General features: G+C 45.0%; 1 protein-coding gene across 2 annotated transcripts in view; it reads left to right on the top strand.

The window, feature by feature from the left end:
* Positions 1–402: 402 nt before the first annotated feature.
* MED1 (mediator complex subunit 1) overlaps positions 403–26,444 on the top strand; it is a 47,975-nt gene continuing 21,933 nt past the window's right edge. Inside the window, exons 1-10 of one of the 2 annotated variants that reach the window (XM_034941965.3) lie at positions 403–1,758; positions 4,875–4,981; positions 9,160–9,238; positions 12,099–12,153; positions 12,258–12,390; positions 13,543–13,571; positions 18,414–18,485; positions 20,736–20,810; positions 21,563–21,636; positions 24,955–25,044. In XM_034941965.3, coding sequence (XP_034797856.3) covers positions 1,734–1,758; positions 4,875–4,981; positions 9,160–9,238; positions 12,099–12,153; positions 12,258–12,390; positions 13,543–13,571; positions 18,414–18,485; positions 20,736–20,810; positions 21,563–21,636; positions 24,955–25,044 — 739 coding nt within the window. In that variant the 5' untranslated portion in view covers positions 403–1,733. Of the gene's footprint in view, positions 1,759–4,874; positions 4,982–9,159; positions 9,239–12,098; positions 12,154–12,257; positions 12,391–13,542; positions 13,572–18,413; positions 18,486–20,735; positions 20,811–21,562; positions 21,637–24,954; positions 25,045–26,444 lie in introns of those variants that run through there. The other variant, XM_034941966.3, reaches the window with a different exon arrangement.

A 26,444-nucleotide genomic window follows, 5' to 3' on the forward strand; every position in this document is an offset into this window, starting at 1 on the left:
TTATAAGCTTTATAAAGTTAAAAATTTCCTAGCAACACTTAGTACAGACATTTTTTTTTATTTGTATAGAGTTTCCATGATAAAGTGTAGTTGGGTATCTGGCATTGGTACTTAGGGCATAATAATTAATGAAAAAATTTTGAGCCCCTATGATTATAGTGACCAATCATATTTTCGGAACTCTAAATAAGATTAGCCTATCAAGGGCTAGGGTTGTGTTTTCATGTTTGTTTATTTGTCTGAGACAGAGTCTTGCTCTGCCACCCAGGCTGGAGTGCAGTAGCATGATCTCGGCTCACTGCAACCTCTGCCTCCCAGGTTCAAGCGCTTCTCCTGCTTCAGCCTCCTGAGTAGCTCCGCGACCAGCCGTGTTTTCATGTTTGTATTAGCAGCTCCAAATATACACATATTAGGACTCCACAGATGCTTACTAAGTGAAGAACACTTAGTTTGAGGATAGTAAAGGATACAGTTTTTTCTTTTTGAGACAGTCTCACTCTGTCACCCAGGTTGGAGTGCAGTGACGCGATCTCTGCTCACTGCAACTTTCGCTTCACGGGTTCCAGCGATTCTCCTGCCTCAGCCTCCCGAGTAGCTGGGATTACAGGAGCGCACCACCACACCTGGCTAATTTTTGTATTTTTCGTAGAGACGGAGTTTTACCATGTTAGCCAGGCTGGTCTCAAACTCCTGACCTGATGATCCACCTACCTTGGCCTCCCAAAGTGCTGGGATTACAGGCGTGAGCCACTGCGCCTAGCCAGAAATAGTTTTGAAACTAAAAAAATGAGAAAAGGGGAATTAACTGTGCTATAGGCTCGCTTTGAATGTCATGTTACAATGCGCCACTATCTTTCTTAGGATGTAATTATTGCATCTAGTATCTCAGGTTAAACTTATCTTTCATAAGACATTCCTGATACCAATAGCCTTTGAAAATCTAGTCATGGCCGGGTGTGGTGGCTCATGCCTGTAATCCCAGCACTTTGGGAGGCCGAGGCGGGCGGACAGCGAGGTCAGGAGTTCGAGACCAGCCTGGCCAACACGGCGAAACCCCGTCTCTACTAAAAATAGCTGGGCGTGGTGGCGGGTGCCTGTAATCCCAGCTACTCGGGAGGCTGAGGCAGGAGAATCGCTTGAACCCGGGAGGCGGAGGTTGCAGTGAGCCGACATCGTGCCATTGCACTCCAGCCTGGGCGACAAGAGCAAGACTCCATCTCAAAAAAAAAAAAAAATTAAGAAAAAAAGGAAAGCTAGTCTTTCAGCACAGGAATCTGGAGATTTTAATTTGCGAGCTGTTTAACTGCTAAAATAAAAAAAAAAAAAATGGCGGTTTCCGCAGGGGAGCCGAAAGCTACCGGCCGGCAGGTTTAATATCCAGCGGCGCGAGGCCTGAGACAGCTCAGATCAAAGGGAAGACCGGGCTGAAAGAAATCTCGCGAGGCCCACGCATTGACCAATATTCGCGAGATTTCGATGCCCTGTCCTCTTCCTCTCTCTGGCAGGACCACGGTTTATCTCGCGAATTTTGGGAAGTTCCGTTGGGGAAGATGGCGGCGGCCTCGAGCACCCTTCTCTTCTTGCCGCCGGGGACTTCAGATTGATCCTTCCCGGGAAGAGTAGGGACTGCTGGTGCCCTGCGTCCCGGGATCCCGAGCCAACTTGTTTCCTCCGTTAGTGGTGGGGAAGGGCTTATCCTTTTGTGGCGGATCTAGCTTCTCCTCGCCTTCAGGATGAAAGCTCAGGGGGAAACCGAGGGTAAGTGACTGTAGGGGAAAGGAGGGGACGGGACACAACTGGGGGAGCCAGTTTGTGAGAGGAGGTTCTTGCAGATGTCCCATGGGGGCCACTTTAGGGGCACAGAGTCCAGGAGAGGGAATGTGTATTAGTTTTAGATTGTCACTATACCCTCCTTGGTGATTATAGAGCTTCGACTTTAGGGCGATGGGGACTCTCAACTTCTGTGAAGATTTCATGCTCGACTAGGGCACTTTTGGCCTAAAGTGGTGGGAGACGGGGCAAATGAATACAAAATCAGCTTACATCTCGTTCCAGAAGAGACGCCTGAATAAATTTAGGGCTGTGTGTAAACGTACTGGAGACTATTTTGGCATCAATGAAATGATTAGGTCCTTATATTTATTAGCAGCCAGCAGTTCTCTACAATGTCAAGTGTTCAGATCCTGTGCCATTGTGTATTTTTAAAGTGCGCTGAATTTCGTTCTTTTATTGACCGAACTACGAACTGCAGAAAAACGACTTTTCTGTGGAACTTTACTAAGATTTTCTAAAGTTCCACACTCCGGCTAAGATGCTGCCTTAGCATTTTGGGCATAGTTCTGTTGATACAGTGAACTGTGTTATTGTTTATCTTCTCCAGTTTCCTCTGAGCTTTGCAGATTAGGGTCCTTGCCTGATTATTTTTGTATAGTTTCTGGCACGTAATAGTCGCTCAAAAAATGTTGGAGCATCGAAGTACAGATATTTATCAGCAGGTTTCTCAAGAAAAACAAGGAGTGTGTTTTGGAGCAGAGGTCAAAAGGTGAGGCCGGGAGCAGTGACTCACACCTGTAATCCCAGCGCTTTGGGAGGCTGCGGCTGGAGGATCCCTGGAGCCCAGGAGTTCGCGACCAGGCCCTGTCTCTACAAAAAAAAAATAAAAAAATTGCCGGGCACTGTGGCTCACGCCTGTAATCCCAGCACTTTGGGAGGTTGAGGCGGGTGGATCACCTGAGGTTGGGAGATCGAGACCAGCCTGACCAACATGGAGAAACCCCGTCTCTACTAGAAATACAAAATTAGCCGGGCGTGGTGGTGAATGCTTGTAATCCCAGCTACCTGGGAGGCTGAGGTGGGAGGATTGCTTCAACCCAGGAGGTGGAGGTTGTGGTGAGCCAAGACTGCGCCATTGCATTCCTACCTGGGCTACAAGAGTGAAACTTCGTCTCAAAAAAAAAAAAAAGGCCGGGTGTGGTGGCTCACTCCTGTAATCCCAGCACTTTGGGAGGCTGAGGTGGGCGGATCACCTGAGGTTAGGAGTTCAAGACCAGTCTGGCTAACATGGTGAAACCCTTTCTCTACTAAAAATACAAAATTAGCCAGGCACAGTGGCATGCCTGCAATCCCAGCTACTTGGGAGGCTGAGGCAGGAGAATCACCCAAACCCGGGAGGTGGAGGTTGCAGTGAGCCAAGATAGTGCCACTGGACTCCAGTCTGGGCAACAAGAGCAAAACTCCGTCTCAAAAAAAAAAAAAAAGAAAGAAAAAAAATTGAAAATAAATAAAATAAAAAATTGGCTCCAGGTAGTGGCTCAAGGCTGTAATCCCAGCACCTTGGGAGGCCGAAGCAGGCGAATCACTTGAGCCCACAAGTTGGAGACCAGCCTAGACAACCTGGCAAAAGCCTGTCTCTACAACAGATACAAAAATTAGCTAGGCATGGTGGCACAAGCCAGTAGTCCCAGCTACTTGGGAGGCTGAGGTGGGAGGATTACCTGAATCCTGTAGGTCAAGGCTCCAGTGAGCCAGAATCATGCCACTGCACTGTAACCTGGGCGACAGAGCGAGACCCTGTTTCAAGGAAAAATTAGCTATAGTCTCAGCTACTCTGAAGGCTGAGCTGGGAGGATCACTTGATCCTGGAGCATGGGAGGTTGAGGCTGCAATAGGCCTTGATTGTGCCAGTGCACTCAAGCTGGGGCTACAGAGTGATACTCTGTCTTAAAAAAAAAAAAAGAAAAGAAAGATGTACTCCTTGGGTGCAAGGGGACAACAAGTGTAAAAATGGAAACTTCATGAAGTAGGAGTTTTTGTCTAGTTTGTTCATTGCTGTCTTTTTAGCATTTTCATTTATTTATTTATTTTTTTGAGACGGAGTTTTGCTCTTGTTGCCCAGGCTGGAGTGCAGTGGCGCAATCTGGGCTCACTGCAACCTCCGCCTCCTGGGTTGAAGTGATTCTCCTGCCTCAGCCTTCCGAGTAGCTGGGATTATAGGCATGTACCACCAAGCCCGGCTAATTTTGTATTTTTAGTAGAGATGGGGTTTCTCCGTGTTGGTCAGGCTGGTCTCGAATTCCCAACCTCAGGTGATCCACCCGCCTTGGCCTCCCAAAGTGCTGGGATTACAGGCGTGAGCCACTCCGCCCAGCCAGCATTTTCACTTATTTTTTTTCTTTTTTTAAAATTTTCCTCTCTAGCCCAGTTCAATAACTTTTTTTTTTTTTTTTTTTTTGACACAGTGTCTCCCTCTGTTGCCTAGGATGGAGTAAGTGGTGTGATCAAGGCTCATCACTGAAGCTTCGACCTCCCAGGCTGAGGTCATCCTTCTGCCTCAGCCTCCAGAGTAGCTGGGGACTGACTACAGGCACATGCCAGAAGGCTTGGCTAATTTTTTTCTTTCTTTTTTTTTTTTGAGACAGAGTTTCGCTCTGTTGCCCATGCTGGAGTGCAATAGTGTGATCTCGGCTCACTGCAACCTCTGCCTCCTGGATTCAAGCAATTCTCCTCCCTTAGCCTCCCAAGTAGCTGGGATTACAGGCATGCACCACCACACCCGGCTAATTTTGTATTTTCGGTAGAGACAGGGTTTGACGCTCCAGCCTGGGCATCAAGAGTGAAACTTAGTCTTTAAAAAAAAAAAAAAGTTTGGATAGATAACAGTCCAGTGGTATGGTATTCCTTACATCAGACCCATAACTTGTGTGTCATCTTGCCATTAAAAATGTCTTCTTTGGATGTTTTGAAGTAAAATGATTTTGGAAAATATTTTAACTGAATTCTTACTGAGATGAAGTGTGGGAATTTATTTTGCAAGGAAAACTGTGGATGGTCTTGATAGAACAGTTACTGATAACGTTTTCTGATTTAAATCATAGAGTCAGAAAAGCTGAGTAAGATGAGTTCTCTCCTGGAACGGCTCCATGCAAAATTTAACCAAAATAGACCCTGGAGTGAAACCATTAAGCTTGTGCGTCAAGTCATGGTAAGGATTGTGGTGAAGTGGGTAAAGTGTTTTGCTTAGATAATTATTCTTAATACGCTAAGCTCTCCATGTAGATGTGTTCATACTATCTTCATAAAACATCTGAATACATGGTGGTTTCAACTTTAGGAGTCTATTGTATCTATACTACAGGTTGAATATCCCTTATATGAAATGCTTGGGACCGGAAGTGTTTTAGATTTTGGATTGTTTTGGATTTTGGAATATTTGCAAATATATAATGAGATATCTTGGGGATGGGACCCAAGTCTAAACACATAATTTATTTATGTTTCATAAACACCTTATAGATATAGCCTGAAGGCAATTTTATACAACATATTTAATAATATATTTAATACTTTTGTGTGTGAAACTAAGTTTTTTTTTTTTTTTTTTTTTTTTATTGAGACGGAGTTTCACTCTTGTTGCCCAGGCTGGGGTGTAATAGCCCGATCTCGGCTCACTGCAACCTCTGCCTCCCAGGTTCAAGTGATTCTTCTGCCTCAGCCTCCCGAATAGCTGGGATTACAGGCATGCGCCACCACGCCCGGCTAATTTTTATATTATTAGTAGAGACGGGGTTTCTCCATGTTGATCAGGCTGGTCTTGACCTCCAGACCTCAGGTGATCCACCTGCCTTCGCCTCCCAAAGTGCTGGGATTACAGGTGTGAGCTACTGCGTCCAGCCGTTTTGACTGCATTTTGACTATGACCCTGTTATGTGAGGTCAGGTGTGAAATCCTTGGTGGCATCATTGTGAATGCTAAAAAGGTTTTGGATTTGGGAGCATTTCAGATTTTTGATTTTCAGATTAGGTATGCCCAGCCTGTACTAGTAGAATTTGTGATTCATTCTTTTCTTTGAGACCAGGTCTTATCATCCAGGCTCAAGTGCAGTGGCGCGATCATGGCTCACTGTAGCTTCAACTTCCCAGGCTCAGGTGGTTCTCCTACCTCAGCCTCCTAGTATCTGGAACAACAGGTGCATGTAACCATGTCCAGCTAGTTTTTTTTTTTTTTTTTTTCTTTGAGATGGAGTCTCGCTCTGTGGCCAGGCTGGAGTGCAATGGTGCGATCTCGGCTCACTGCAACCTCTGCCTCTTAGGTTCAAGAGATTCCCCTGCCTCAGCCTCCCGAGTAGCCGGGACTACAGGCGCACGCCACCACGCCTGGCTAATTTTTTGTATTTTAGTAGAGATGGGGTTTCACCATGTTGGTCAGGATGGTCTCCATCTCCTGACCTCGTGATCTGCCTCCCAAAGTGCTGGGATTACAGGCGTGAGCCACTGTGCCCGGCTGCCCAGCTAGTTTTTTATATTTTTTGTAGAAATCGTTTTTTTTTTTTTTTTTGAGATGGAGTGTCGCTCTGTCACCCAGGCTGGAGTGCAGTGGTGCGATCTCAGCTCACTGCAAACTTTGCCTCCCGGGTTCATGCCGTTCTCCTGCCTCAGCCTCCCGAGTAGCTGGGACTACAGGCCCCTGCCACTATGCCCGGCTAACTTTTTGTATTTTTAGTAGAGACGGGGTTTCACCATGTTAGCCAGGATGGTCTCGATCTCCTGACCTCGTGATCCACCCGTCTCGGCCTCTCAAAGTGCTGGGATTACAGGCGTAGCCACTGCGCTTAGCCAGAAATAGGTTTTTACTGTGTGGCTCAGGCTGGTCTCAAACTTGTGGGCTCAAGTGATCCACCCACTTTGGCCTCCAAAAGTGTTAGGATTACAGTGTGAGCCACCGTGCCTGGCGGATTCATTTTTTTTTTTTTTTTTTTTTTAAAGATGGTATCTCTGTCTGTTGCCTAGGCTGGAGTGCAGTGGTGGGATCTTGGCTCACTGCATCCTCCGCCTCCTGGGTTCAAGCGATTCTCTTGCCCCAGCCTCCTGAGTAGCTGGTATTACAGGCACCCGCCACCATGCCCAGTTAATTTTTGTATTTTTAGTAGAGATGGGGTTTCACCATGTTAGCCAGGCTGGTCTTGAACTCCTGACCTTGTGATCCACCTGCCTCAGCCTCCCAAAGTGCTGTGATTACGGGTGTGAGCCCCTGTGCCTGGCCCAGGTTGTCATTTTTATTCCTTGAGGCAACCAAATTCTAGCTTGAAATATGTTCTGTAAATGATACTGTAATTAGAGAGACATTGTGAGATAGAAGGATTCCAGGTGGCTAATAAGGCCCTCTCTTTGGGTACCACTCTCTTGGTTTGGTCACCATGACTTTGCTTGTCTACTTCTCAGTTTTGCAGATTCAGAAACCTAATTTTATTGGTACATCAAGGTTTTATAGAGTTTTCATGGCTGGGCGTGGTGGTTCACATCTGTAATCCCAGCACTTTGGGAGGCTGAGGCGGGTCGATCACCTGAGGTCAGGAGTTCGAGACCAGGCTGACCAACAAGGTAAAACCCTGTCTCTACTAAAAAGACAAAATTAGCCGGGCATAGTGGCAGGCGCCTGTAGTCCCAGCTACTCGGGAGGCTGAGACAGGAGAACCGCTTGAACCCGGGATGTGGAGGTTGCAGTGAGCCAAGATCATGCTACTGCACGCCAGTCTGGGCATCGGAGCGAGACTCCATCTCAAAAAAAAAAAAGTTTTCAACAACTGACATACTATATGCTTATTTATTAATTTATGACAAAACGTTTAGTTTTCCAGTTTTCATAATACTGGTATTCATTGACCAGAGCACCTCTTCTCCTGTCAAGAATCAAGAGATTTCATATTAATAAATTACTTTGTTTTGTAAGAAGAATTAGAGCAGTGAGATAGATTTATTTGCAACATGGAAAAGCCTGGAAAACTATCCTTATACCAGAAAACTGTTCACGTTTTTAGGGACTGGAGTGTTTTTCAGAGAGAAACTTCACTGGATAGGGTTAGGACAACTAGGCTAAGTTTTTGTTTGTTTGTTTGTTTGTTTTGTTTTGTTTGAGATGGAGTCTCACTCTGTCACCACGGTTGGAGTGCAATGGCGTGATCTCGGCTCACTGCAACCTCTGCATCCCCGGGTCAAGCGATTCTCCTGCCTCAGCCTCCTGAGTAGCTGGGACTACAGGCGCGTACCACCACACCTGGCTAATTTTTGTATTTTTAGTAGAGATAGGGTTTCACTATGTTGGCCAGGCTGGTCTCGAACTCCTGACCTCATGATCTGCTCGCCTTGGCCTCCCAAAGTGCTGCGATTACAGGCGTGAGCCACTGCAACCGGCCTCAAACTAGGCTAAGTTTTTGTTCTTTGGAAGTCCCTTTTCTGGACTACATGTTCTGTTTCTTTTCTTTTTCTTTTTTTTTTTTTGAGACAGAGTCTCTCTCTGTCACCAGGCTGGAGTGCAGTGGTGTGATCTCGGCTCACTGCAACCTCCACCTCCTGGGTTCAAGCGATTCTCCTGCCTCAGCCTGCTGAGTAGCTGGGACTATAGGCGTGCACCACCACGCCCAGATAATTTTTGTATTTTTAGTAGAGACGGGGTTTCACCATTTTGGCCAGGATGGTCTCAGTCTCTTGACCTCGTGATCCACCCGCCTTGACCTCCCAAAGTGCTGGGATTACAGGTGTGAGCCACTGCGCCCAGCCTATATGTTCTGTTTTTTAGAGTCAATCTCATTTTCTTAAAATTTGGTTGTGTTTCTCAGATTACATGCAAATCACCTTGTTAAATTTGTACACTACCAAATCTCCTGAGCCATCTTATTTAACTGTTTATATCTTAGCATGTGGTCACTTCCACAGGAGGCAGATCTCATGTATTACATTTTGATTCTTCCTAATATTTCTCGAAAGGTTTTTTTGTTTTAGATGTGGAAATACAACGTTTTCTTTTTTGTTTTTGACTAAATAGAAACAGGATCTCTCTATCTTGCCTTGGCTGGTCTCGAACTCCTGGACTCAAGTGATTATTCAGCTTTGGCCTCTCAGTGTGCTAGAATTACAGGCATGAGCCACGTGCCTGGCTGAGGAATACCTTTTTCTACACTCATATATAAGGATTTTTCTTCCTTTGCATGGATGGACAGAGTAACACTTGTAGACCAGTGTTACTCTATATAGTCTACAAAATCTATAGACTATATTGAGTCTATAGACTGTCCTGCAATATTACTACTAGGATAATGTGTATGTTTACCTAAAACACTGTTGGCCTGGTTAATTTTCACCTCAAATGTTTTCCCACTTGACACAGGAGAAGAGGGTTGTGATGAGTTCTGGAGGGCATCAACATTTGGTCAGCTGTTTGGAGACATTGCAGAAGGCTCTCAAAGGTTTGTGAACACTTTTGAAATATGCTGATTTCACAAAACCCCCAGTTCAAGAAGGACCATTTTATACTTAAACTAGAAGTAAAAAATTGAGGTAGGTCAACTTTATGTATTAGATATTGCTCTTGCATTCATTTATGGAGTTGGAATGAGCTTTTTGCTAAAGTTTGAAACATTTATTTTTGATCCTGTTTTGGAGGCTGATAGAGATTTAAAAGATAAATGATGAAGGGTAATATAAGATACCTGGGGAGGCTGGGTGCGGTGGCTCGCTCCTGTAATCCCAGCACTTTGGGAGGCTGAGGTGGGCGGATCACAAGGTCAGGAGTTTGAGACCAGCCTGGCCAACATGGTGAAACCCTGTCTCTACTAAAAATACAAAAATTAGCTGGACGTGGTGGCGGGCACCTATAATCCCAGCTTCTCGGGAGGCTGAGGCAGGAGAACAGTGTGACCTGGGGAGGCGGAGGTTGCAGTGAGCCAAAATCACGCCATTACACTCCAGCCTGGGTGACAGGGCAAGACTTGTCTCAAAAAAAAAAAAAAAAAAAAAAGATACCTGGGAAAAGTTTTTTTTCCCTTCACATTTATTTCTGATTAATCTCGATAAGAAGATGGACTTTTTTTTTTTTTTTTTTTTTTGAGACGGAGTTTTGCTCTTGTTGCCCTGGCTGGAGTGCAGTGGTGGAATCTCGGCTCACCACAACCTCTGCCTCCTGGGTTCAAGCGATTCTCCTGCCTCAGCCTCCCAAGTAGCTGGGATTACAGGCATGTGCCACCATGCCCGGGTAATTTTATATTTTTAGTAGAGACAGGGTTTTCCATGTTGGTCAGGCTGGTCTCGATCTCTTGACCTCAGGTGATCTGCCCACCTTGGCCTCCCAAAGTGCTGGGATCACAGGCGCGAGCCACTGCACCTCGCGAAGTTGTTTTTTTTTTTTTTTTCCGAGACGGCGTCTCACTCTGTCACCCGGGCTGGAGTGCAGTGGCACAATCTTGGCTCACTGCAACCTCCACCTCCTGGGTTCAAGCGATTCTCCTGGCTCAGCCTCCCAAGCAGCTGGGACTACAGGCGCGTCCCACCACGCCTGGCTAATGTTTTGTATTTGTAGTAGAGATGGGGTTTCACCGTGTTAGCCAGGATAGTATAGATCTCCTGACCTCGTGATCCACCTGCCTCGGCCTCCCAGATTGCTGGGATTACAGGCGTGAGCTACCATGCCTGTCCAGAAGATGGACATTTTAACTCTAAAAAGATTTTTACGGTGTTTATGGAGCAAATTTCCAGGAAAGCAAATGTAAAATATAAGTCATGAGCTTGATTATTCATGCTTATAATGACTAATTCTATTTTTGGGGAATAATGAAAGTAAAAACAGGTTTTACTGTGATCTACCAGAAATGAACCTAATTCAGCTGAGGGTTTTTTTTTTTTTTTCTGGAGACGGTGTCTCACTCTGTCGTCCAGGCTGGAGTGCAGTGGTGCGATCTCTGCTCACTGCAACCTCCATTTCCCGGATTCAAGTGATTGTTCTGCCTCAGCCTCCTGAGTAACTGGGATTACAGGCGCCCATTACCATGCTCAGCTAATTTTTGGATTTTTAGTAGAGATGGGGTTTCACCATGTTGGCCAGGGTGGTCTTGGACTCCTGACCTCAGGTGATCTGCCTGCCTTGGCCTCCCAAAGTGTTGGGATTACAGGCGTGAGCCACTTTGCCCAGTCTCAGCTGAGTATTATCTTCTTTACCTTTTTTTGTTTTCTTTTTCTTTGAGACAGAGTGTCGCTGTGTCACCCAGGCTGGAGTGCAGTGGCACAATCTCTGCTCACTGCAACCACTGCGCCCCCACCGGGTTCAAGAGATTCTCTTGCCTCAGCCTCCCGAGAGGGTGGGATTATAGGTGCGCACCACCACACCTGGCTAATTTTTGTATTTTTATTAGAGACAGGGTTTCACCATGTTGGTCAGGCTGGTCTTGAACCCCTGACCTTGTGATCCGCATGCCTCGGCCTCCGAAAGTGTTAGGATTACAGGTGTCAGCCACCGCACGAGGCCTTTTTTTCTGTTTTAATTGTGGTAAAATATAGGTAACAAAATTTACCATTTTCTTTGTTTCTAAGTGTATAGTTCAGTAGCGTTAAGTACATTCATATTATTGTATAATCATCACCACTGTCCATCTGTAAAACTTCACTCATCTTCCCAAGCTTACATTCTGTAATGTCCCATTCCCGCCTTCCCTCAGTCCCTGGCAGCCACCATTCTGCTTCCTGTCTTTATGAATTTGACTACTCTGTATACCTGATATAAGTGGAATCATATATTTGTCCTTTTGTGACTGGCTTATTTCACTAAACGTAATGTCTTCAAGGTTCATCTATTTTGAAGCATTTATTAGAATTTCTTTTTTAAGGTTGAAAAATACTCCTCTTTATGTATATACATTTCATTTATCCATTCATCTGCTAGTGGACACTTGGATTGTTTTAACCTTTTGACTGTTGTGATTAATGGTGTTGTTAATGTTGAGTTTTTTTTAATGTTAGTTTTAATGTTAATCTTCCTTATTCTATCATTAGCAGATAAATGTGTCTTAAGTTAAAGGCAGCTTGTCCCACATAAGGAGTAATGAAAACAGGAGAGGAGAAAGGTTCGGTAATTTTTCAAATAGATCTTTTTTTTTTGACCTTTAGTACTGCATAGGCCACAGCTAAGCCTAATCAATGAACTTTATGTAAATTACAAGCATTTGAACTACTGAATATGTTTACGGTTTTGGAAGGATGAATCTTTCTGTCTTAAAAGAATATCATTTAAGTCATTTGGATCATTCTTTGTGACTTCCTTTATTCATCCTTTTGTAGTAACATCTTTACCAGCAATGACTGATCGTTTGGAGTCCATAGCAAGACAGAATGGGTAAGTAGTCTTTCTGTAGGCAGAAATGTTTAACTTAGTGTTAACTTTGGGTGGCTTTATTTATGTGTCTTCTATTAATTTTTGTTTTGATTTGTTCCTGCTAGACTGGGCTCTCATCTCAGTGCCAGTGGCACTGAATGTTACATCACGTCAGATATGTTCTATGTGGAAGTGCAGTTAGATCCTGCAGGACAGCTTTGTGATGTAAAAGTGGCTCACCATGGGGAGAATCCTGTGGTATGTGTTGTTGATATTTCACTGGAATCTGTGGGGTTTACTTAGGGACATTAATTTTAAAATTAATTGTTGGGGTTTAAATAGCTTGGGTTTAGGTTTTTTCATGAGCCACTGTAGAGATGATGTGATGGGCTACAAAATCAACAGCTATAGAATGGGATTTAGAAAATATGGGTCCCATCTCTGACATCATCCAAAGGCTTTGACAAGTGGAAACACCATAGGAACCCTTTTCCCTTTCCTTCCTTCCTTCCTTCCTTTCTTTTCTTTCTTTTCTTTCTTCTTTCTTTCTTGCTTGCTTGCTTGCTTTTTCTTTTCTTTCTTTTCTTTCTTTCTCTTTCTCTCTTTCTTTCCTTCCTTCCTTCCTTCTTTCTTTCTTTCCTTCTTTCCTTCTTTTTCTTTTTTTTTTTCCTGAGACAGAGTCTCATTCTGTCGCCTGGAGTGCAGTGGCATGATCTTGGCTCAATGTAATCTCTGCCTCCTGGATTCAAGCAATTCTCCTGCCTCAGCCTCCCAAGTAGCTGGGATTACAGGTGTGTGCCACCATGCCTGGCTAATTTTTGTATTTTTAGTAGAGACGGGGTTTCCCTATGTTGGCCAGGCTGGTCTCCAGCTCCTGACCTCAAGTGATCCACCTGCCTCAGCCTCCCAAAGTGTTGGGATTACAGGCATAAGCCACTACACCGGCAGGAACCCTTTTCATTTCATATCAACAAACATGAGCCGCGATTGAACAATAGGTGCTGGGGATACAGAAATAAATGACTCAGGGTTACTACCTTCAAAGAGATTATAATCAAGAACAGATGATCTGAAAAATTATGTAATAGAGATGAATGTAAAATCTGTGTAACCAGACAATTTGATATGAATTCCATGTATGGCATTAGAGTTCCTAATGTTTTAAACAAGCTACTGAAAGTAGATTCTTTTAAAAACTATTTCATATGCTTTGACTTTAAATTTCTCACCCTAATCCTATGGTTCACCAAGTAGGAAGAAGATGCTTTTTAATATTTTAATATGAGGACCATCTGTAGTTTTAATGGTTTTGTTGTAAAACATGTGCTATAGAAAAAGAGAAAGGCTTTTGATATCTTCAAAGTTGCTAAAGTAGTTTTAATGTTTTAACATAATTTTCTTTGATTTCAGAGCTGTCCGGAGCTTGTACAGCAGCTAAGGTGAGCAAATACGATTTATATTCCTTGATATTGACAGACAGTGCTGTTCTTTACAGCTGGCTTTTAAGACTGGTCAGAAGTTATTCTCCTCAGGAACAAGTTTATTTTCTTGGGCAAAGATTTTTAAGAGTCTATACTTAATCACGTCCTGAATTGACATAGCATAGCTTTTCACCCTACTCTATCCCAAGGTTTTTTTGTTTTCGTTTTTGTTTTGAGATGGAGTCTTGCTCTATTGCCCAGGCTGGAGTGCAGTGGCGCGATCTCAGCTCACTGCAACCTCTGCCTCCTGGGTTCAAGCGATTTTCCTGCCTCAGCTTCCAGAGCGGCTGGGACTGCATGTGTGTGCCACCATGCCCAGCTAATTTTTGTATTTTTAATAGAGACTAGGTGGCTGGGTGCGGTGGTTCACGCCTGTAATCCCAGCACTTTGGGAGGCTGAGGCAGGTGGATCCATGAGGTCAGGAGTTCAAGACCAGCCTGGCCAAGACGGTGAAACCCCATCTCTATTAAAAATATAAAATTTAGGCTGACACCTGTAATCCCAGGACTTTGGGAGGCTGAGGCGGGTGGATCATGAGGTCAGGAGATCAAGACCATCCTGGCTAACACGGTGAAACCCCATCTCTACTAAAAAAAAAAAAAAAAATACAAAAAATTAACTGGGTGTGGTGGCAGGCGTCTGTGGTCCCAGCTACTAGGGAGGCTGATGCAGGAGAATGGCGTGAACCTGAGAGCGGAGCTTGCAGTAAGCTGAGATCTCGCCACTGCACTCCAGCCTGGGCAACAGAGCAAGACGCCATCTCAAAAAAAAAAAAAAAAAAAAAATTAGCCAGGCATGGTGGTGGGTACCTGTAATCCCAGCTACTCGGGAGGCTGAGGCAGAAAATTGCTTGAACCCAGGAGGCGGAGGTTGCAGTGAGCTGAGATCGTGCCACTGCACTCCAGCCTGGGTGACAGAGCAAGACTCCATCTCAGAAAAAAAAAAAAAATAGAGACGAGGTTTCGCCATGTGGGCCAGGCTGATCTTGAACTCCTGACCTCACATCTCCCAAAGTGCTGGGATTACAGTTGTGAGCCACCTTGCTGGACCCTTTTCTTTTCTTTTCTGTTTTTTTTTTGAGACAGAGTTTTGTTCTTGTTACCCAGTCTGGAGTATAATGGTGCGGTCTCGGCTCACTGAGCACCTGGCCCCTTTTCTGTTTTTTTATTTTTATTTTTATTTTTTTGGTGAGACGGAGATTTACTTTTGTTGCCCAGGCTGGAGTGCAATGGTGTGATCTTGGCTCACCGCATCCTCTGCCTCCTGGGTTCAAGTGATTCTCCTGCCTCAGCCTCCCGAGTAGCTGGGATTATAGGCATGTGCTACCACGCCCTGCTAATTTTGTATTTTCAGTAGAGACGGGGTTTCACCGTGTTGCCCAGGCTGATCTCAAACTCCTGACCTCAGGTGATCCTCCTGCCTTGGCCTGCCAAAGTGCTGGGATTATAGGCGTGAGCCACTGTGCCCGGCCCCTGTTTTTTTAAGTTTTAATTTTTTTTTTCTTATTTTGATTCAGATTCCCAACAGAAAGATATCCCAGGGTCTCTTAAACTTGGTACTAATGACAATTTGGATTGGAAAATTCTTTGCTCCCGGGTGGCCTGGTGCATTCTATTATGTTTAATAGCATCCCTGGCCTCTTCATTAGTTACCAGTAGTATCTCCTTAGTTATTACAACCATGTCCCCTGGGGCACAAAATCACCCCTGGTTGGGAATTGGTGATCTAGGTTTAGGAATTTCATATAGCTGGGGGCGGTGGCTCATGCCTATAATCCCAACAATTTGGGAGGTCGAAGTGAGCAGATCACTTGAGGCCAAGAGTTCAAGACCAGCCTAGCCAGCCTGGCGAAACCCTGTCTCTACAAAAAATACAAAAATTAGCTGAATGTGAGGCCGGGCGCGATGGCTCATGCCTGTAATCCCAGCACTTTGGGAAGCCGAGGCAGGCGGATCACCTGAAGTCAGGAGTTCGAGACCAGCCTGACCAACACGGAGAAACCCCGTCTCTACTAAAAATAAAAAATTAGCCGTGCGTGGTGGCACATGCTTGTAATCTCAGCTACTTGGGAGGCTGAGGCAGGAGAATCGCTTGAACCCGGGAGGCAGAGGTTGTGGTGAGCCAAGATCGTGCCATTACAGTCCAGCCTGGGCAACAAGAACAAAACTCTGTCTCAAAAAAAAAAAAAAGTAGCTGAGCATAGTGGCTCACACGTGTAATCCCAGCTACTCAGGAGGCTGAGGCACAAGATGGCTTGAGCCTGGGAGGTGGAGGTTGCAGTGAGCTGGGATCACATCACTGCATTCCAGCCTGGGTGACGGAGTGAGACTGTCTCAAAAAAAAAAAATAATAAAGAATTATGTGTGGAACAAAATAAATAGAAGGTAATCATTGAATCAGTGAAGGCTTGATAATTGAGTATGATACCATGAAAATAACTTTTTCGCTTTGATTTTGGGAAAAATTGTTTCATTTAGAAGGTATATGTGTGTTACAGTAAAAGTGCTAGGTTTGAAGACAGTTGCTTTTAGCAGATAGTGGATTTTTTCACTTTTCTTTTAATTGAGTGGAAATTTCTGTACTTAAATTTAAACTCAGAATTAAGACTTTTGGGGAATTTAAGGAAGTTATTACATACACTTTGTTTTGAGCATTGCGAAGTTCTCAGGCACCACATGAGGATGTCTTAGAGTGTTCACATTGAGGAAATAAGTTGTGTATGTGTGTGTGCAAAAGCTTTTTTTTTTTTTTTTTTCTTTTTTTTGAGTTGGAGTCTCGCTCTGTCGCCCAGGCTGGAGTGCAGTGGTGTGCTCTCTGCTCACTGCAAGCTCCGCCTCCTGGGTTCATGCCATTCTCCTGCCTCAGCCTCCCGAGTAGCTGGGACTACAGGCACCTGCCACCATGCCCGGATAATTTTTGTATTTTTAGTAGAGACGGGGTTTCATCGTGTTAGCCAGGATGGTCTCGATCTCCTGACCTGGTGATCTGCCCGCCTCAGCCTCCCAAAGTGCTGGGATTACAGGTGTGAGCCACCGCACCCGGCCTTTTTTTTCGAGATGGTGTGTCACTCTGTTGCCCAGGCTGGAGTACAGTGGCGCAATCTCGGCTCACTGCAACCTCCCCCTCCCGGGTTCAAGCGATTTTCCTGCCTTAGCCTCCTGAGTAGCTGGGATTACGGGTACCTGCCATTATGCCCGGCTAATTTTTGTAGTATCCAGCCATGGTGAAACCTTATGTCTACTAAAAATACAAAAAATTAGCCGGGTGTGGTGGTGCTCGTCTGTAATTCCAGCTACACAGGAGGCTGAAGCTGGAGAATCGCGTGAACTCAGGAGGTGGAAGTTGTAGTGAGCTGAGATCGTGCCATCGCCATCGGACTCCAGCCTGGACGACAGAGTGAGACTCTGTCTCAAAAAAGAAAAAGAGAAAAAAAGAAATAATGTTGACTTTTACCTGATATTACCATTTAGTATAGATGGTAATATTAAGTTAAAGAATATATTTTGCTGCTACTCGTTTCTTTTTGCTGTCTTAATAGCGCTGTTGACTGTAAGTGCTCAGTAAATGCTCACAGAATGTCTGCTCAAGTGTCTGACATTGTCATGGCAGTTTAGCTTTCCAGAGAGCTTTTTTTTTCAAGTTTGAAAAAAGATATCAAGAGTTAGAATTGTGGAGATGTATTGGATTCCTAAACCTAGCCACAAAAGCCCATTTGTCCGACAATCGAAGCCTGAATATTGGGTCCTAGAAAGCCAGAGGTCACGGTAGTAGTTTATTTTTTCTAGGGTAGATCTGGTCATAGCAATATTTTCTAATGGGTATTTTGCCTCGAGAGTACCCACTACCTTTTCTCTGGGTCTCCGTCTCTGTCCTAGTATTTGTTTTCCCTCTCATCTTTGCTCTCATGTTGCTGTATACCCACAAGTGTTGTGTCTTCCCAATTTATTTTCTTTTTTTGAGACAGAGTCTTGCTCTGTCGCCCAGGCTGGAGTGCAGTGGCGCGATCTCGGCTCACTGCAAGCTCCGCCTTCTTGGTTCATGCTGTTCTCCTGCCTCAGCCTCCTGAGTAGCTGGGACTACAGGTGCCCGCCACCACACTCGGCTAATTTTTTTTTGTATTTTTAATAGAGATGGGGTTTCACCATGCTAGCCAGGATGGTCTCGATCTCCTAACCTCATGATCCACCCACCTTGGCCTCCCAAAGTGCTGGGATTACAGGCGCGAGGACTGTGCCTGGCCCTTCCTAATTTATTTTCTTCTTATTATCTCTGCAATCAAAAGTTTTATTTTTGTTGACATCCAAATTCAGTTACATATTTGGAGGAAAGGAGCTGTGTGTGGTGGTGCACACCTGTTGTTGAAGGTGAGAGGTTGAAGTGAGAGCATTGCTGAAGTCCTGGAGTTAGAGTCTGGCCTGGGCAACATCGGGAAACCCCGTCTCTACAAAAAAATTAATAAAAAGGGAAAAGAAAGGAAAGTTGTTAATGATTGATTTAAATCAGGTTTCATTACTTGGGAGCTAATAAAACACCTAGTAAAGAGGTTTTGCCCACCTTCCTTTTAACTTTCACACTGCTTATTAGCACCTTCTCCAGAAAAAATGGAGGAGGGAGACAAAGGAAAATATTTTCTTTTGCTGCTTTTCATTGATGCTAGAAAACTTTTGAGGAAAATGGTTAAAGCTGATTATTAAAATCAGTTTTATATAGCTGTGATTTTTGGCACTTTGTTGTAAGATTGAGTAGTAATTTTATGTTTTATTTTCCTCTCTTTCCCCTCTTCCCTGAACTCCTTATAGGGAAAAAGATTTTGATGAATTTTCTAAGCACCTTAAGGGCCTTGTTAATCTGTATAACCTTCCAGGGGACAAGTAAGTATTTTTAACATTTTTGCTTTTGTTTGTAAAAATCAGTATAAATCTATAAGCCACCTTATGCCTAGAAATTTGCCACCTCTTCTGCTGTTTGTCACTCCTAGTTTCTACTTATACTGCAATCTGTAGCTCAGCTTCCAACATTGGGCCTTTCAAAGATATCTTCAATAGGCAGCACCTGCATTAATCGATCATAATGCTGGAAGACAGAATATAATCTTTGAGATGTCCAACATTCCAATTTCCAGGCTGAAAGGAATTAGTTGTTGTGGAACTGGCTTTAATTCTATTTTTAACCTACCTGGGATTCTATTAACGTATTTGGCTTTTTAAAACAGAGATAAAAATAAGCTTTGAAGTGCTAAAAATAGGCTTTAATAGTAGTGAAGCCAGTCAAAGTGGCCCATGCCTCTAATCCCAGTACATTGGGAGGCCAAGACAGGAAGATTTCTTGAGCTCAGGAGATCAATACCAGCCTGGGCAACATAGTGAGACCCTGTCTCTAGCAGAAAGACAACAGCAACAGCTTAGATGGGTGGTGATGAGTGCATGTAGTCCCAGCTACTTCGGAGGCTAAGGTGGGACGATCACTTCAAACTGGTAGTTTTGAGGGTGCACTGAGCAGTGATCGCGTCACTGTGCTCCAGCCTGGTTGACAGAGCGAGATGCTGTCTCAAAAAAAAAAAAAAAAAGTGTGTGTATATATATATAGTAACAAAAAAAATTTTATTTTAAAAATTAATGTTTTAGGCTGGGCACAGTGGCTCACCCCTTTAATCCTGGCACTTTGGGAGGCTGAGGTGGGTGGACCACCTGAGGTCCAGTCAAGAATTAATGTTTTAAAATGTTTTTTTTTTTTTCTTTTTTTTAAAATACGGATTGTCGCTCTGTCACCCAGGCTGGAGTGCAGTGGCATGACCTCAGCTCACTGCAGCCTCCACCTCCCGGGTTCAAGCAGTTCTCCTGCCTCAGCCTTCCGAGTAGCTGGGTTTACGGCTATGCGCCACCACGCCCGGCTAATTATTATAATTTTTTTTGAGATGGACTCTTGCTCTGTCGCCCAGGCTGCAGTACAGTGGTGCCATCTCGGCTCACTGCAATCTCCGCCTCCTGGGTTCAAGCGATTCTCCTGCCTCAGCCTCCCGAGTAGCTGGGATTAAAGGCGCCCACCACTGACCTGGCTAAGTTTTGCATTTTTAGTAGAGGTGGGGTTTCACCATCTTGGCCAGGCTGGTCTCGAACTCCTGACCTTGATCCACCCGCCATGGCCTCCCAGAGTGCTTGGATTATAGGCGTGAGACATTGCGCCCAGCCACCTGGCTAATTTTTGTATTTCTAGTAGAGACAGGGTTTTACCATGTTGGTCAGGCTGGTCTCAAACTCCTGACCTCACGTGATCCACCCGCTTCGGCCTCCCAAAGTGTTGGGATTACAGGCATGAGCCACCGCGCCTGGCCAGTTTTTTTTTGTTTTTTTTTGTTTGTTTGTTTGTTTTTTGTTTTTTTTTGGAGACAGAGTCTCGCTCTGCCACCAGGCTGGAATGCAATGGCACGATCTCGGTTCACTGCAACCTCCACCTCCCGGGTTCAAGCAATTCTCTTGCCTTAGTCTCCCAAGTAGCTGGGACTACAGGCGCATGCTGCCACGCCTGGCTAATTTTTTTTTTTTTTGTATTTTATTAGAGACGGGGTTTCACCGTGTTGCCCAGGCTGGTCTCAAACTCCTGAGCTCAGGCAATCTGCCCGCCTCGGCTTCCCAAATTGCTAGGATTATAGGCGTGAGCCACTGCGCCTGGCCAGTTTTTAAAAATATATATATATTTTTGCCTTCAATTTAGACTTGCTCTTTAGGCCTTCTATGTCACTGTTTGTGTCTGTATGTATATATGTGTATTTTTCAACTTTTTTTTTTTGTTTTTTTTGAGATGGAATCTTGTTCTGTCACCCAGGCTGGAGTGCAGTGGTATGATCTTGGCTCACTGCAACCTCTTCCTCTCGGGTTCAAGCAATTCTCCTGCCTCACCCTTCCGAGCAGCTGGGATTACAGGTGCCTGCCACCACGCTCGGCTAATTTTTGTAGTTTTAGTAGAGATGGGGTTTTGCCATGTTGGCCAGGCTGGTCTCAAACTCCTGACCTCAGGTGATCTGCCCGCCTCAGCCTCCCAAGGTGCTGGGATTACAGGCTGAGCCACCCCGCTTGGTCATATTTTTCAACTATTAACTCATGTTCTTCTCATCTACTCTCCAGCAAACTGAAGACTAAAATGTACTTGGCTCTCCAATCCTTAGAACAAGATCTTTCTAAAATGGCAATTATGTACTGGTAAGACTGCTAAAACCTTAATTCTACATGATCCCTTGAGTTTTTCTCTGGGGAGATTAGGGTCCTATTTTATACATCTTTATTAAGCCCGTATGATAATATGTCCTTTCTCTTCCAAAATGATGATTGTATTTGAACTTCTGAGTATCAGTATCGTTAAGTTGTTGGTTACCATAGGTTTTATCTCAAGACTCATCAGACCTGGAGTCCCATCTGAGAAATAATAGTCTAAGTGTAATTTTTGTTCACCATACTACATACTGGTGTGTACTTGGAAATAATCCCTTTACTTTGGAGGTGAAATACATTTGCTATATGCCCAATTACAAGACAGAACCATTATGATAGTATTATAAGACTTTGGGCTGGGCGCGGTGGCTCACGCCTGTAATCCCAGCACTTTGGGAGGCCGAGGCGGGCGGATCACCTGAGGTCACGAGTTCGAGACCAGCCTGCCCAATATGGTGAAACCCCGTCTCTACTAAAAATACAAAAAATTAGCTGGGCGTGGTGGCGGGCGCCTGTAATCCCAGCTACTCGGGAGGCTGAGGCAGGAGAATCACTGGAACCTGGGAAGCAGAGGTTGCGGTGAGCTGAGATTGTACCACTGCACTTCAGCCTGGGCGACAAGAGCGAAACTCCGTCTCAAAAAAAAAAAAGAAAAGACTTCGGAGAGGTGAACTCAATATCACAGTGTGTACCAAGACCATCAGGGATTAAATATAAGCAAACATAGATCACTTGTCTTACAGGAAAGCAACTAATGCTGGTCCCTTGGATAAGATTCTTCATGGAAGTGTTGGCTATCTCACACCAAGGAGTGGGGGTACGTGATCCTATTTTGCTTGTTTAGAAACATGTGTAATTTAAGTTGAGGGTCATTACTTTTCATTTCACCTTTAGTTTGTTTGTTTATTTTATTTTTTTGAGACAGAGTCTCACTTTGTTGCCCAGGCTGGAGTGCAGTGGCATGATCTCGGCTTACTGCTCCTTCCACCTCCTGGGCTCAAGTGAATCTCATGCCTCAGCCTCCTGAGTAGCTGGGATTACAGGTGTGCACCACAATAGCCAGCTAATTTATTCTATTGTTGGTAGAGACAGGGTTTCACTGTTTTGGCCAGGCTGGTCCTGAACTCCTCGCCTCGACTGATCGGCCTACTTTGGTCTCCCAAAGTGCTGGGATTACAGGCATGAGCCACTGCGCCCAGCCTATTTATTTGTTAATTTTTATTCTTTTTTTTTTTTTTTTTTTTTAAGACGGAGTCTTGCTCTGTTGCCCAGGCTGGAGTACAGTGGCGCGATCTCAGCTCACTGCAAGCTCCGCCTCCCAGGTTCACGCCATTCTCCTGCCTCAGCCTCCAGGGTAGCTGGGACTACAGGCGCCCGCCACCACGCCTGGCTAATTTTTTTGTATTTTTTAGTGGAGACGGGGTTTCACAGCGTTAGCCAGGATGGTCTCGATCTCCTGACCTCGTGATCTGCCCGCCTCAGCCTCCCAAAGTGCTGGGATTACAGGCATGAGCCACTGTGCCTGGCCAATTTTTATTCTTATGTATTTGTTTATTTTTCTTGAGACAGGCTCTCACCAGGCTGGAGTGCAGTGGCACAATCTTGGATCACTGTAACCTCTGCCTCCCGGGTTCAAGGGATTCTCCTGCCTCAGCCTCCCGAGTAGCTGGGATTACAGGCATGTGCCACCACACCCGACTAATTTTTGTATTTTTAGTAGAGATGGGGTTTCACCATGTTGGCCAGGCTGGTCTCAAATTCCTGACTTCAAGTGATCCTCCCTCCTCGGCTGCCCAAAGTGCTGGGATTACAAACAGGTATTAATTAGCCACTGCACCAGTCCCTATTTATTTATTTTTGAGACAGGGTCTTGCTGTGTTGCCCAGGCTGGAGTGCAGTCGTGCAATCATGACTCACTCCAGCCTCAACCTCCTGGGCCCAAATAATTCCCCTAACTCAGTTTCCTGAGTAGCTTGGACTACAGGTACAGGATACCATGCCTGGCTAATTTTTGTTGTTTTATAGAGACATGGTCTTACTATGTTGCCTAGGCTGGTCTTGAACTGGGATCAAGTGATCTTCCTGCCACTGCATTGCAAAGGGTTGGGATTATAAGCATAAGCCACTGCGTCTGGCCTCATCTTGGGGTTTATAAACATATAAGCAGAGGGAGAAAATTGCCAGATATTTGTGTATTTTGTGATGATTTCTTCCTTTTTTTTTTTTTTTGGCATTTAGGCAGAGTCTTGCTCTGTCTCCCAGGCTGGAGTGCAGTGGCACGATCTTGGCTCATTGCAACCTCTGCATCCTGGGTTCCAGCAATTCTCCTGCCTCAGCCTCCCATGTAGCTGGGATTACAGGCACGTGCCACCGTGCCCAGCTAATTTTTGTATTTTTACCAGAGACAGGGTTTCACCATGTTGGCCAGGCTGGTCTCGAACTCCTGACCCTAGGTGAGCTGCCTGTCTCGGCCTCCCAAAGTGCTGGGATTATAGGCGTGAGCCACTGCGCCTGGGCTTTTTGCGATGATTTCTAAGCTGTCAATACCTGTCCTCCCCATTTTTGTTCGTTATCTTTTTGAGACAGAGCCTTGCTATGTCCCTCTGGCTGAAGTACAGTGGCAGAAACATAGCTCACTTTAGCCCTTAACTCTTGGGCTTAAGTGATCTTCCCACCTCAGCCCCCTGAGTAGCTAGGACTTCAGTCAAGTGCCACCATGCCTGGGTAACTTTAACAATTTTTTTAGAGATGGGGGTCTCACTGTGTTGCCTAGGCTAGAGTGCAGTGGTGCAGTCATAACTCACCATAGACTTGAACTCCTGGCTTCAAGTGATCCTCCAGCCTCAGCCTCCCAAAGTGTTGGGATTATAAGCGTGAGCCAGTTCACCTGGCCTTTTTTTTTTTTTTTTTAAATCAATTGTGTGAAATAAATTGTTAGTCCCAGAATCCATACTTCATCTTCTGTCATATGTCTTTTTTTTTTGAGATGGAGTCTTGCTCTGTCGCCCAGGCTGGAGTGCAGTGGCACGATTTTAGCTCACTGCAACCTCCACCTCCTGGGTTCAAGCAATTCTCCTGTCACAGCCTCCCGAGTAGTTGGGACTACAGGTGCGAGCCACCATGCCTGGCTAATTTTTTGTATTTTTAGTAGATACAAGGTTTCACCATGCTGGCCAGGCTCGTCTTGATCTCCTGACCTCGTGATCTGCCCACCTTGGCCTCCCAAAGTGCTGGGATTACAGGTGTGTGCCACCACACCCAAGCGCCTGTCATATTTTTTTATTTTTTACTTTTTGAGATGGGGTCTTGCTGTGCCTTCCAGGCTGGAGTGCAGTGGCACAATCACGGCTCATTGTATCCTTGACCTCCCACCTTATCTTCCTGAGTAGCTGGGACTACAGGCACTCACCAGCATGCCAGGCTAATTATTATTATTATTATTTTTGAGACGGAGTCTCCCTCTGTTGCCAGGGCTGGAGTGCAGTGGCGTGATCTCAGCTCACTGTAACCTCTGCTTCCTGGGTTCAAGCGATTCTTCTGCCTCAGCCTCCTGCATAGCTGGGACTACAGGCGCGTGCCACCATGCCCAGCTAGTTTTTTGTATTTTTAGTCAAGATGGGGTTTCACCATGTTAGTCAGGATGGTCTCAATATCCTGACCTTGTGATCCGCCTGCCTTGGCCTCCCAAAGTTGTGGGATTACAGGCGTGAGCTACCACGCCTGGCCAATTTTTTGTATTTTTAGTAGAGATGGGGTTTCACCATGTTGGCCAGGCTGGTCTTGAACTTCTCTCCTCAGGTGATTCACCATCTTCACCTCCCAAAGTGCTAGGATTACAGGCATTAGCCATTGCGCCCAGCCTATTATTATTTTTAGAGGTGGAGTCTGACTGTGTTGACCATGCTAGTCTCAAACTCCTGGACTCAAGTGATCCTCTTGCCGCAGCCTCCCAGAGTGCCAGGATTACAGGTGTGAGTCACCACACCTGCCATATTTCATAAGCTGTTTTGGAGCATGACTCTTCATATATGTTAAAGTACTTTCTTGAATATCGGTTTATATAATAAATGTTAATGTTTTTCTGTATTTGTAATTTACCTGATAAAGATACAGTTATGAGTTTTATTTTTTATAGGTCATTTAATGAACCTGAAGTACTATGTCTCTCCTTCTGACCTGCTGGATGACAAGACTGCATCTCCCATCATTTTGCATGAGAATAATGGTAAGACTTTAATTGTAAAGGAATTAAAGGTTTTGTTCGGTGCCCAGCTTGCCTTTAATTTCTGGTTTGCTATTCTCTAATGAGTTTGCTGACCTTACCATTTGCACCTTATACACACAACACCTCACACACGTATATGTGTGTTCACAAGTACATACATATGTATATACACACATGCATATATACACACATACATAATAGGAGCTTAATAAGTACTTTTGGGCTGGGCATGGTGGCTCACGCCTGTAATCCCAGCACTTTGGGAGGCTGAGGTGGGCAGATCACGAGGTCAGGAGTTGGAGACCAGCCTGACCAACATGGTGAAACCCTGTCTCTACTAAAAATACAAAAATTACCCAAGCATGGTGGTACGCGCCTGTAATCCCAGCTACTCAGGAGGCTAAGGCAAGAGAATTGCTTGAACCCGGGAGGAGGAGGTTGCAGTGAGTCAAGATTGCGTCACTGCACTCCAGTCTGGGTGACAGAGCGAGACTCCATCTCAAAAAAAGAAAAAAAGTACTTTTGAATAAATAAGTAAATGAGCAACTCATAAGAAGGAATATAAACGATCTGACCTGAGATAATCAGCTTACTCATTGTTTTAAAAGTGTAGAAGGATGGGCCTGGTGGTTTATGCCTGTAGTCCTAGCTACTTGGGAGGTTTGGGCAGGAGGATTGCTTGAGCCCAGGAGTTTGAGACTGTAGCATACCATGATCGTGCATGTAAATAGTCATGGTACTCCAGCCTGGGCAACATAGTGAGTTACTGATCAAAAAAAAAAGTGAAGTTTTCTAAATTAAAGAACTATGGTAATGGACATTATTTTCTGTTTGCCCTTGATACAAGAAAAGATAAAGAGAAATAGACTGCCGGGCGCGGTGGCTCATGCCTGTAATCCCAGCACTTTGGGAGGCTCAGGTGGGCGAATCACCTGAGGTCAGGAGTTCGAGACCAGCCTGACCAACATGGAGAAACCCTGTCTCTACTAAAAATACAAAATTAGCCAGGCGTGGTGGCCCATGCTTGTAATCCCAGCTACTCAGGAAGCTGAGGCAGGAGAATCGCTTGAACCTGGGAGGCGGAGGTTGCAGTGAACCGAGATTGTGCCATTGCACTCCAGCCTGGGCAACAAGAGCAAAACTCTGTCTCAAAAAAAAGTGAAATGGACTAATACCTCCTTAGGTCCCTTTGTAGCTTCACTCATTGACTCCATCCCTTTATTGTTTGTTTGTTTGTTTATTTATTTATTTATTTAAGATGGAGTCTCACTCTGTCACCCAGGCTGGAGTGCAGTGGTGCGATCTCAGCTCATTGCAACCTACACCTCCTGGGTTCAAGTGATTCTCCTGCCTCAGCCTCCCAAGTAGCTGGGACTACAGGCATGCACCACCACACCCGG

The sequence above is a fragment of the Pan paniscus genome, chromosome 19 (assembly GCF_029289425.2).
Source record: "Pan paniscus chromosome 19, NHGRI_mPanPan1-v2.0_pri, whole genome shotgun sequence".
In the NCBI taxonomy this organism is placed as follows: Eukaryota; Metazoa; Chordata; class Mammalia; order Primates; family Hominidae; genus Pan; species Pan paniscus.